The sequence below is a fragment of the Populus nigra genome, chromosome 16 (assembly GCF_951802175.1).
Source record: "Populus nigra chromosome 16, ddPopNigr1.1, whole genome shotgun sequence".
Lineage (NCBI taxonomy): Eukaryota > Viridiplantae > Streptophyta > Magnoliopsida > Malpighiales > Salicaceae > Populus > Populus nigra.
This window is the reverse complement of record NC_084867.1, coordinates 12240256-12252378: the sequence shown is the minus strand read 5'-3', so window position 1 is coordinate 12252378 and position 12123 is coordinate 12240256. Positions and strand designations below refer to the sequence as shown.

The following is a 12123-nucleotide window of genomic DNA, read 5'->3' as shown; positions in this document are numbered from 1 at the left end:
CATCATCCTCCTGGAACTGTTGCCATCTCCAGAGCTATAAAATTCAAAACAGAAACCTCTCCGAGTTAGATGTGTGGAAAAGGAGCAATGTGTGGAAAAGTCAGATGCTATATTTCTATCCATGATTTTGCTTCCTTCTTCTTGACCGTGGGTTTCTGGAAAATGACAGATTGCTACGGCATTGCTCTTTGAAGGTTCCTCTTCTTGTTTGTATTCTGTAGATGATGATGCTCAAGGAATTACTTCCCTACAAGGGGGGAAGCCCTATGATTGGAAAATGACAGGTTTTAAAACCATTAGAGTTTCTCCTGCAATCTCTTAGGGTTCAAGGGGGGAAGCACCACCTATGGTAGGTAGCATTGATTGTTTTCTAATTTTTAGTAGATGCTGATTTTTTGTTTTATCATAGTATTTTCTCATAAGAAAATTTACATTTTTATTATAAATGAGTGGTTTAGAACTTCCATGTATTTACAAATCAATAAATAGTATCCAGGAAAGACGTTTCAACTACTATTATTAAAGCTGGATTGCCTTAATAGCAATACCTTGCTTAGATTGAGTTTTGAAAAAAAAATATTATTTAGAAGTTTACTTAGAAAGTTAATCTGTTATCCGATCAAAACTAGAATTTACTTAAAAAAAATACAAATTTAAAACAATATTTAATTTAAAAATATGAAAATAATAGTATTTTAATTTAATTTGGATGAACACGGAACACGGGTCGGCTTTCATTATTATGGTCCCAACTGTTTTGACTTGAGATTTTCACTATAAGGTTTCTGGTTCAAACCTAAAAGAAGGGCCTCCCAAGTCCCATCTATAGCCATCTACAGGCCTTTTTTTATTCCGAAAAGAAAATAATGCCTCTCGCATTTCATAAACTGGAAATCTAATATAGATGCCATCAGATAGGTGGCCCGTGCTTTGCGTAGAACATGTTAATTTTTTTTATAATATAAAAAATAATATTCAATCTTGTCAATGTATTTTAAAAAATAATTAAAAAAATCATAATCATAAAATAATTAAAAAAAAACAATTATCAATCCCAAAAAATCAAAACATAAAAAGATAAAATTTAAAAAAAAATCAATAAAAAAACAAAAATTAGAGAGGCCACCGAAACTCGCGAGTAGGACCATGCGAATAAGGTAAATTCAATAGAAGAAAAAATAGAAAAAAAGTAAAGTTTAATTTTTTTAAAAAAATTAAATTTTAAAAAACAAAATTGAAAAAAATTAAAAAAAAATGACTTGAAAAAATTCCACGACACCTGATCAAACCTCCTACTTAGATCATGATATATGGATAATTTGATTAAAAGAAAACCAAAAAAAATAATGAGGTTTATTTTTCAAAACGAACAACTTTGAAGGATGTAATCGGATAAAAAAATATATCATTCCATGTTAAAATTTCAAACACATGACCCTAACTAGTGAATAAGCTGTAAGCACTGTATCTAGAAAACTACTATTTAAAACTTGACTCAACCAGACAAGTCGGTCATAACTACTATTTAAAACTTGACTCAACCTGACAAGTCGGACAGGGAGCTTAGACTGGTTGGGATTTAAAAGAAATTGTGAAGAATTAATCCAATGCAAAACAGTTAAAAACTTGAGTTAATCCATGTTTCGCTTAACCTAAGGCAAATCCAATTAAGACCGGGTCAAATCTAGTTTAATGGTACTTCATATTTAGCATGTAGTTGAAAGCAATTATGTAAATAATAAAGAGACGACCACATGTGGGAATAGAACAGTAAAGGGTTCTCCTTCACTGTTCAACATATCACATCCGATTGTAATCAAAACGAGTACAAAAAACCTGCTGGAAAAAATCAAAGAGAACAGTTATATATATATATATAGCAAGAGAAACGTGTAAAGACGCAAATCGATATTCAAATAACTAAAGTCTCTAACATGCTTACAAACAGAATTCATTGTTTGGCACTACACTCTTAAGATTTTGCTTCCTGGCAAGTTAAATCATATAATACAGATTCTATCCAAAGAATACATCAGTACAATGCTCACTACCGGGAGAAAAAAAGAAACAAAAAAGACGCTATTTTGCTTTTCATTCCGACCCATCTAAGAATTCTGGAGCTGATTAGACCACATAGGCTTCGTCAACTTCATACAATGTACTAGTGTTTCAGCAAATCCTCGGACAATGATGTTGATTACTCTATCATCTTTCGTTTACCAGTACGGTAGCACCAATAATTCATGAAATACTTGGCCAATAACCAAAAAGAAGCAAAATGAATAGAAAATCCCATCGAATCTTTGACACTTTTCAGTATTATAGACCCAGTGGATGATTTTGTATAGCTACCTTAGCAGATATATTGGTCCCACTACTTTTAACATAGATAGCAGTTCAAACTTCAAATTAAACTTCTTTCCTGCAATAACCAAATGAAATATGCATTAGAATGCTGGAAACCATGATATCTGTGAAAGAAATGAGAGGATGCGTCTAATTAATATGTTTCCACTGCTAAATCAGAAAAAAGGCAAGTTACATACTTCCTCTTTCTTCGCTCACTTCCACTGCTCCTGATATCACTTTTTCCAAAAGCAGAACCAGTAGGCATGCCATATGGCATGGGAGAAGGGACTGCACCAGAAGCAGCCAGCATACCAAGAGTTGCCGCAGGCACAGGTGGCACAGGTTGAACAGGAAGTGGAGGTGGAGGAGCTGGAGCAGGGGGTGCAGCGGCGGGTTCAGGGAGGGGTCTGGGTAAAATATGCTTCAACCGATTGTTTCTGTAGTTCTTCCAGAAAAAGAATTGCTGCCTATGTGCTAATTCCTAAAAGTTCCAAGTATCAACAAGTGAGTTGAGAATTATCCTTGAACAAATAACTCAATTTTATGCACATGTTGTGCTAATATATACAGATTTCTTCCGACTACAAAGATTATAAGAATTTATTGTTAAAACCAATCACTTTTTAACTGGTATTCCAGAAAAGGCATCTTGGGATACATAGAATATCTGTGCTAGTTCATCACTAACTCAAAACGCAAAAAACAGACTATTCGAAGCATCTAATATTGACCTCCATTAGAATACTTGATAAGAAACTCAGACCATGGCGAGACAAACTATCACCTTTTTGTAATATAACCCTTGAAAGGAAGGCAAGATCAACCAAGTGTCAGTCACATCAAATGCTTACAAATCCAGGAGAATAAACCTTGAGCCAGATGCTACCAACATGCATGCAAATATAAAGCAACAAGAAAGATATTTCTGTCATGAAAGACCATTTTGCATTTACAGTAAGAGTATATATAACTAGGAGAAATTCAAATCTCGGTGAGGCCGTAATCATTATAAGAGATTTAAATAAAAACAAGATACGTGTGAATTGACAAGATCATGCATTCAGTTGATCTTAAATATCTATTTACCACATAGAACCAATGTCAAGATTGAAAAAAATCAGAATGGCAAGAAAGAGGGTGATCAGAAAGCCAAAATCAAACCTTGTTGCCGGGATGTGCCATTGCATTGCGGAAGTTTGCATTTTGGAGAAGTTCAAGAAAATATAGGCAATGAGGATACCTGAAACCATTCTAGTTGGTGAGTACGTTGATCAAAAGGCAAGCCAAGCATGCTAGAAAGAGAAACCAAAATATTTCATTACAGTTCATCAAAAGACTTGTCATTCACTTTATCTCAAATTTGATGTTCGTTGAACTGAACAGAGCCTGGAGTAATATCAGTCATACTTTTAAGAGATTAGCTTACATTATAAATTTCATATACTCTGGTCGTTGCCAGTACAGTAGGTACTTCAAATAGCCAATAAATGCTTCATCTTCAAAATAGCGATTCTGAGCCAAATCTACATATTATGGAAAACAAAGGAAAATCCAACATCAGGGGAAAATTCACAATAAGCAAAAACACTAGCAAACACCAAAGTCTCCTTGCATTAAAAGACAAAGATGTAGGCAAGAAGGGACACCCACGCATACACAAAAACACACAAAACTAACTCTCTCCTTCTCCACTAATCACTATTTTAATTAATTCGAAACATGAACACGACAGGATCAATGCATGATCCACCAATACATTCAATCGAGGTCCAGTTTATTCCTAACCAGCATTAAAGCGAGCACATAACACGAGGCTAAGCTTGGGCACAATTGAATCCGAATCCATCTAATAGGTTCTAAACGCAACAAGAGCATAAAATTTATATGCAGAAACCCCACGAATTCCCCACTTTGGGTACAAAATATGCAAACTTTCAAGAACCCAGTTAAAAATAGAACATTAACAGCAACTGGAAAAACAAAAGAGAAAAAATAAATAAATAATGAACTCACAATGGATGTAAGTGGGGTTAGCAAGACATTGAACAAACTCCAATTCCAACAAAAACCGTTGTCTCCCATCATCTGGGTCTTTATATATCTTCTTAGGCCTGGAAATTATTTCAAACCCACAAAAGATTAGAAGAAACTAAAGAAACCCGAGTTAAAAAAGAAAACAACAATAATACTTTGAGTGAATATGGAGTACTTACGAGGATGGGGTTTCGGGGTTATTTTCGGCTTCTTTAAAAGAAGCCATTGAAGTTTTTGCTAAAAAAAAAGTATTTGGACAAGTAAGCCTGGAAGACAAAGTTTAAGGTTTTAGAAATTGAAGGAGGTACGAGGAAGGCTAGAAAATTACCTGAATTCGAGATCACTTGAGAGTTTAGGCCTTGGATTTCAAGGGAATTGAGAGGGAGAGGGAGAGGGCGTCAAAGGAGCTAACAGGCAAGTGGGGTTTAATGAGCTCTAGAGGGGCTGGGCTAGAGCATGTGCATCAACCCAAGGACGTTGGGTTGAGTTTCTGGGAAGGTTAAGAGTTTGGTCCAAATCCAAATTCCATGATTCTAAGCTCGCCCGATCCAGTTAAGCTGGAGAGAATGCACAGTGTATATAGGCTTTGCCGCCGGGTTCATCCGCATAAATTATGCTAATCCATCGTAAAATAATTGTGATATCCACAACTTTGAAAGTGCAGTGGTATTATTTTATTTTATTTTCTGAAAATATTTTTTTGAATTAGCTTGAATATTAATCAAGATTCATTTTTTTCTTTAAAAAATTGTGAGAATATATATATCTTCAACATCAACCCAATATCTCTTTAACTACCATTATTTAAATGAACATGCTTCGTTGGTTCTTATAATACACTGCAATCCCTCTTACGTTTCACTGTGAATTCATTCAGTGTTTTTTTATTTTTTTCATTTTAGTCATAATTTTTCTTAATAATTTTATCTTTTATGGTCAAATTAAAAGCTAGTTGCTTACAATTGATGAAAGATAAGACCAGAGAAACTAGGAGATTTTTTCAAAATTAGTGTTAACTTTCTATCTTTTTCTTTCTAATTGATAGATTTTTAAGTCCTTATAGTTTTTTAACATCAAATTTGATCAAGAAGTTTATTTTTTTTAGTTCATGGTTTGAAAATAAAAAAGAGATGAAGAGTTATCAGATTTCAGTGGCAGAAAAAAAATCATGGCTACCACTAATTCCAACCATCTAAATGGTGAATCTTGGTATCAATGAATCTCATTAGACGATAAAAGCTTCATCAATGTGTTTTTTCACTTTAGATTTACATGAGAAAGTAGATTTGATATTATAAAGTTTTTGGTTTCATGTTGATTATTTGGTTTTTGTCCCAATTTTTAAGTTATTTGAAGGCATGAACTAGCTCACTTAGATCTTTAGGGTGTTTTAGGGTAAAAAAAAACGGTTGACAAATGGAGGATTTGTTTGGGTATAAAACACCCATGACTTGATTTTCTGGCGGCTCTCTTGATTTCTGAATATGGGTTGCAAATAACACGTCATCTACTCAGTTTACTTACAAAAAAAAAAAAAATTAAGTCCAAGCGTGCAAGCCTAGGGTAGAAGGTCACATGACTAGGTTTTTTTTTTTTTTTGGTCGAGGATCAAGTGCGTTGGGCTTGGTTGTATGGATCCTAGAAGAAAAGGGAACAGTCTGACTCAGCGGAACAGGCAACCATTCCCAATGGTTTACGGAGCAGTCTTGTTTGTATGGATCAGCAACTCTTGCACCATAATCCCCCGCCCGCGCCGCCCCCCGCCCCCGCGCAACTTTAAATTAATGAATTTGAATCTCATAGATCAACACTAATGCAGCATATTCATTTGATTGAAGCTCAGCAAGATCACAGACTACATTCTGGATCAGAAGAAGCATCTTGTCAGCGGATTAGAAAACAATAATCTTCACAAGCTTATAAATCACCAGACTACATGGCAATTTCCCAATTCCCATGCAACAGTCTGATTCCCACATCATTAAGTTGTACAGTTAATGTAATAAATTTCTATATGAAAATGGCAGGGAGTAAGAGAACAAAAATTGGATGCCCAAAACATCAGGCACAATGCATGCCTCACATGGTAAATTGCCCTGATCATTAATGTGAAAACTGGGGAAAACGTGGCATCTATAAATTGAAAAACAAACGACTTGAGTTATAAAGTATAAAAGCATAAATGTCAGTTATGAATCCTCCAGTGTTTCAACTCAACCTCACCGAGAAACTCAAACCGTAGATGGAGTCACAAGTACATGAAAATCATTTCCACAACATTTTGCGCGGTTAGCACCCTTTGTCCATCAAAGGCAAGTAAATGTAGGATTCAGTGAACATGAATCCAGAACTCTTGCAAGCTATTGATTGAGAAAAATCTGGCCAGCCTTTGCCATGCAAATGATGATACACTAGTCTTTCTGTTCCTCAAGTAACCACAATACTGATATGGTCGTCACCAACTGTCTTCACATTACTTGGCCACTACTAACAGAATACATGTTCCCTAGTATGGCCTGTACCGCATAGGTCTCCTGAACCTTGGAACTCTTCTGCACACAAGATTATTAAGGTTAGTACTTACAACAAAACGAATGATCACATTTCCCCTATTGATGCAGCTGGTCATAATTAATAAATGAATTACTGGAAATATGGAAAACTAATATAATGCTACAGAAGGTAATCTATAGCACAAGCCACAAAATGCACCAAATGAAACCACAAACATGGTGGAAAGTAAACAATATTATAACAAACGATCCTCCGTTGAAAAGCCAGCCATGGTTTGAATGGCACAGGTTTTCCTGACTTGGTCTCCTTCTTATGCAACAACAACAACCAGGCCTCAATCCCTAATTAGTCGGGGTTGGCTATATTCCACGTGATCCTTAACTTGATCTTCTATGAAGAAATTAAATTTTCTTTTGAGGCAGAGGAGGTCACTTTCAAAGGTTGCTAGACAGATGGCATCCACCACTTTTAATGTTGGACATTACAACCATGTCTAGGTGGGAAACTGTAGAGTTTCGACCTAATCCAACCATTAGTGGAAAGGACTCCTGCTAACTAGTGAACAGCTGTAGTGGCCAACCTAGCAGCTAGACTTCTCATCCCTCAATGCTTGTAAAGAGGTCACATTTGAGCAGTCAACCATCTCAAATGTATGAAGAGAAAAAATTGCTACAATAAAAAAAAATTCGTAAAAGAGAACTATGGTATATATCACAAAGTGAACTAATAATTTTTTCTAATCTTCAATCAAAGGACACATGATTTAGCATCCGCTTAAGGTGAGCAAGGATTTGTTATACTAAACAACCTAATTGTATTAATTAACTACTTCATAGGTCCAATAACACAGTTTGTAACATCATAACAATTAACAGTAATATCTGCTGCCTAAAAAATCCAAAACTAATACCCCTGCAAGGAAGATGACAGAATGAAAAAGTGGACTGGGCAGCATATAACTTGTTAGAGAAGGTATGAAGAAAAGGACACTGTTTAAAACCTTCTACCCTTTTATTGGATTAAATACATCTTAATTCTCATAATGCTGTACTGCTAGAAAATAATCAAATATTTAATTCTGAGAAGAAAAGGTAAAATGAAAGGTTTCAAGAAAAAAAAAAAAAGTATATCAACTAGTTCAAATATCAAAGAATTATCAGGTGGAAGAACAGTCAAGACATGAAATATGATTATAAAGAAAAAAAATATTTTAGGTGCTTACCCATAACCATATGCAGGATAGAAAGGAGCAGGCATGAATGCCCTCTGGGACCTGAACCCATAAGGGCTTGGGCGCCTTCCTCGATATTGCTTCATTCCAGGAACATTAGTTCGCTTAGCGGAGACCTGAGCGAGAATCATATCAGCAATTAAAATCATATTGGAAACTTGGGAGCTAGTAATTACTGATTATAACAAGGAGTGAAACGCACTCCAAATGAATCAGTAAAGTAGCAATCCTTTATAGTGGAGGTCTTAAAATTCAAACTCTTCTTTAGGGAGAACTTTATCAGTATAGGTGTAAAGAAGGGTAAAAAAATAATAAAGTAAAACATAAACCTTTAACTGGCGGCCATGAAGTTCAGATTCATTTAATAAGACAGCATTCTGAACAGCATCAACCTCTATAAACTCAACATAAGCAAACCCCTTTGGTTGACCAAACTTGTCAGTCAAAATTGTCACTCTGTTCACAGTTCCACAGGATTGAAAATGCTGCTGCACTTCTTCAGGGGTACAAGAATAATCCACCTGATGTTAAGAACACAAGTTAACAACAATGATGTTTTCTGTCAGACAAGGTTCTTTAGATTGTTACTAATTGAAACATGGAATACGCAAAAGAATGCAACTTTCCACTACAAAACAATACAAACCTAATTAATGAGAAACAGACAAAAGAAATCAAATGCAATTAATAAGAATTTGAATTCACGAACGAGGATCCATGACACTAGACCAATATCTAGAAGGTGTGAAGGAGAACCAAAGGTTCATGAATGAGACAAAAGATAAAACAAAACATGAAGTACAATTCACTGAGCAACTAAACTTGTATGTTGAATGGCATCAAGTACCCAAGTTTTGAATCTACATTGTATCTCCCATCAAAACTTCTTAATACATCAAATCCTCACTTGAATGCTTTATATGAAATACAGTTAAACCCCATCTATTTATCATCACAAGAAAGTAAGGAAAAAGACTAAGTTTGACACTGCAAAATATATAAACACCAACAGAGAGAGAAACAGAGACAGGGAAAAAAATTGACAGATCATACATGTACACAGTCATGTAAAACATATAAATATGACAAAATAAAGAGAAAAGGATAGTAAACCCTCACATTACCAACATAAATGGATCGTGAATCCACCTCCTCCTTTTCAGCTTGAGTCGCAGAAGCACCTGGAGAATCTTCACACATATCCAACAGAACAAGAGAGCACATGAGTTTTTAACAATAAAACTAAAATTTGGCACCAAGCAACATAATATAAAGTATACAAAACTTTACTCTTTACTTCATTACAAATCACAGTACACACAATCATCCACACATAAAGCATCCCCAAGCGACCTCAACTAGTCTCCAAATCAAACTAACAAAAGAATCCCCAACACCCGACTAAAGGGGGGAAAATCACAACCACGATGCAAAAAACACTTCAACAAATTAATACAAAGAACAAAAATCGACCAAAACTACAAAATTAATTTTCATTCAGCAACCAATAAAAAAAATACCATAAATTTTCAGCAACCCGATTACCTCAACTACATCTCAATCAAATAATTCAAACAAAAAAAATAGAGATATACCTTGAACAGCTCCCATTTCTTTCTCAACCTTAGCCTGCATTTCGCGTAGTGCACCAGCTTCTTCTTCGATCTCTTTCAACCTTCTCTTCATATCCTCTAAATCCTATCCAAGCCAGAAAAAAACTTTCAAAATAGAGTAAAATGTCAGAGAGATATTATTATCAATATCGAACTGACCTTAGAGTTAGGGTCTTGGTACTCGTCTTCTTCAGCTCTAGACGACATGTCAGCATCGGCATCCATCTCTCCTTCATCGGGGATTTCTCCACCGTACACCTCGTGCTCGTGCTCATCCTCTTCGTGATCGTGAAGCTGATCCATTGATATTTTTTTTAATTATTAGGGTTTTATGGAAGAATTTATTAGGGTTTTATTAGGGTTTCAATTTGGGGGAAAAGAATTAGGGATTTGAGAGGCTGGGGTCTGCGTGTGAGGGATGGATGTAGTGACGTGCTTGATATTTTTCTCTGGTTAAGGGAGACAGGTTAATTTGTAATTCTGTGAATTTAAAATGGGTGTTTTTGGACTTTAAGAAGATCCAATAATGAGGTCCAGCTACAATTGGGACAATTAAATTGCAAGCGCCCAACGGAGATAATTTTTGAAAATAAATTTCTCATAAAAAAGAGGGAAAATGAAATTTGTTTATTTGAACATATTTTAATGGATAAGTTTCAATTAAGTGTTTCAATTATAATTTATACGATTGATTTGTAAGCTTGATATATTATTAAAGAGACAAGTGGTTTATAATTGATATATTAATATTTTTTATATTAAAATTACATTTGTTTTACATTAAATATATATTTATATTTTTTTTAATTTTTAATATTTCTCTCACTTAGAAAAAACTCAACTCGATGAATAAAAGGTATGCTATGATCGATTAAACTATTTTTATTTAATAACAAGTGATATTTTTAAATTAACTTACATTTTTATAAGTGTTTGTTTTAGTGGTGGAGGTTGAGTTTTGTGTGTAGAACCACCAGAAAAAGTAAAAAAAAAAAACAAGAAAAATTAGTTTTTGTGGTTGAGTTTTATGCATAATTAGACTGTACTCAACCTCAATCTCAATCACAAAAACTAAAACAAACATATGTAGAGGTAAATACTGATCTCAACTTTTAAATTTAAAAAAGTGAGTAAACATTCGAATTTCTTGAATGTTGAAAAAAAATGTTTTAAATAAAAAAAATAACTTGTATTTTTTTCTTTAAATATTTCACAATAAAGTATTTTACAAAACTATTTTCCCATTAAATTATATTATTGTCTTTTTAAAAACACCAAATAAATTATTTCAAGGTAATTTTTATTAATATTGCTAAACATAGAGGTGCTCGGGAGCTTGGTTCAACCATGCTTTAAAAAAAATTAAATTTTTTATGTTTTAAATTATTATTTTCAGGTGTTTTTTATTATTTTGATGTGTTGATATCTAAAATAAATTTTAAATAAAAAAATTATTTAATATATTTTTAAATAAAAAATACTTTAAAAAATAATTTTTATTAATATTCCAAATATCTTTATTTTTCAAAAACAAGCCATTTAATTACTCAGAACAAAAGAAACCATATCACTTCGACAACTTTCCAACATCAGTGACTAGAAAAAGCTTCATTTTTTAAATGGTCAAGGATATTCTAATATTCTTTAATTGTTTCCTTATACCAACATAGAAGAAAAATTATTCTAAAAAAACACACTAAAAATTAATTAATATCTAATTTATATAGCTATGGACTTAGAAACCACCTGACAATTTCTCCTAATGGCATAAATTTCGTGGAAATAAACAATCACAAACTTCTTACGCCAGCAATGAGAATTTGATGAAATCTTGCCACAACGTAAATAATATGTTGGTGTTTTTCATGTGAATAATGTTTGGAAGTATGGTTGTAGTTGTTTTTTTTAAAAAAAATTTTTTATCAAAATACATAAAAATAGTATTTTTTATTTTTAAAAAATTATTTTTAAAATTAACACATCAAAATATTTTTTTTAATATTTTATAAAAAAAAAATTCATTTTCTGATAACGCCGATTTGCTCCTTTTTTTCTCCCTACAATTTCCCTCATAGATGCCGCTTGAGTCGTACAACATGAATAAAAATGAAATTAATTGATTCTAAATTATTGAGTTACAATTCAATGGTAATGTAATTATTTAAAGAAAAAATTACATCTTATAGTTTAGTTGTTTTGTATTTATTCTCCATGTTTTTAAAGATTACAGTTTATATAATAAATTTTGTTGTGTGGGTAATAGTTTATATTTTAAATCATTTTTATAGTATGATTTACTTTATACTCACCAATAATATACACTGTAGTTTTCAAAAACATAAAAAATAAATGTTAAAACGATTTGCTTAAAAGATTATCATG

General features: G+C 33.2%; 2 protein-coding genes across 4 annotated transcripts; both read right to left on the bottom strand.

Moving 5' to 3' along the window:
- Positions 1 to 1893: 1893 nt before the first annotated feature.
- On the bottom strand, positions 1894 to 4850 carry LOC133675440 (mediator of RNA polymerase II transcription subunit 31-like). 2 transcript variants are annotated; one of them, XM_062096810.1, is made up of 7 exons: positions 4712 to 4850; positions 4563 to 4620; positions 4363 to 4460; positions 3776 to 3872; positions 3511 to 3589; positions 2547 to 2830; positions 1894 to 2422 (listed from the first exon to the last, which is right to left on the bottom strand). In XM_062096810.1, the coding sequence occupies exons 2-7, from the start codon at positions 4607 to 4609 to the stop codon at positions 2410 to 2412; spliced, it is 618 nt and encodes a 205-aa protein (XP_061952794.1). In that variant the 5' UTR covers positions 4610 to 4620; positions 4712 to 4850; the 3' UTR covers positions 1894 to 2409. The 2 variants fall into 2 exon arrangements, with proteins under 2 accessions (XP_061952794.1, XP_061952795.1); XM_062096811.1 differs by having other exon boundaries at positions 4563 to 4649; positions 4712 to 4795.
- A 1649-nt stretch (positions 4851 to 6499) lies between these two features.
- On the bottom strand, positions 6500 to 10191 carry LOC133675187 (polyadenylate-binding protein 1-like). 2 transcript variants are annotated; one of them, XM_062096476.1, is made up of 6 exons: positions 9901 to 10191; positions 9724 to 9826; positions 9248 to 9318; positions 8458 to 8649; positions 8120 to 8244; positions 6500 to 6935 (listed from the first exon to the last, which is right to left on the bottom strand). In XM_062096476.1, exons 1-6 carry the CDS (start codon positions 10042 to 10044, stop codon positions 6890 to 6892), a joined length of 681 nt encoding a protein of 226 aa, XP_061952460.1. In that variant the 5' UTR covers positions 10045 to 10191; the 3' UTR covers positions 6500 to 6889. The 2 variants fall into 2 exon arrangements, with proteins under 2 accessions (XP_061952460.1, XP_061952461.1); XM_062096477.1 differs by having other exon boundaries at positions 6500 to 6932.
- Positions 10192 to 12123: the final 1932 nt, after the last annotated feature.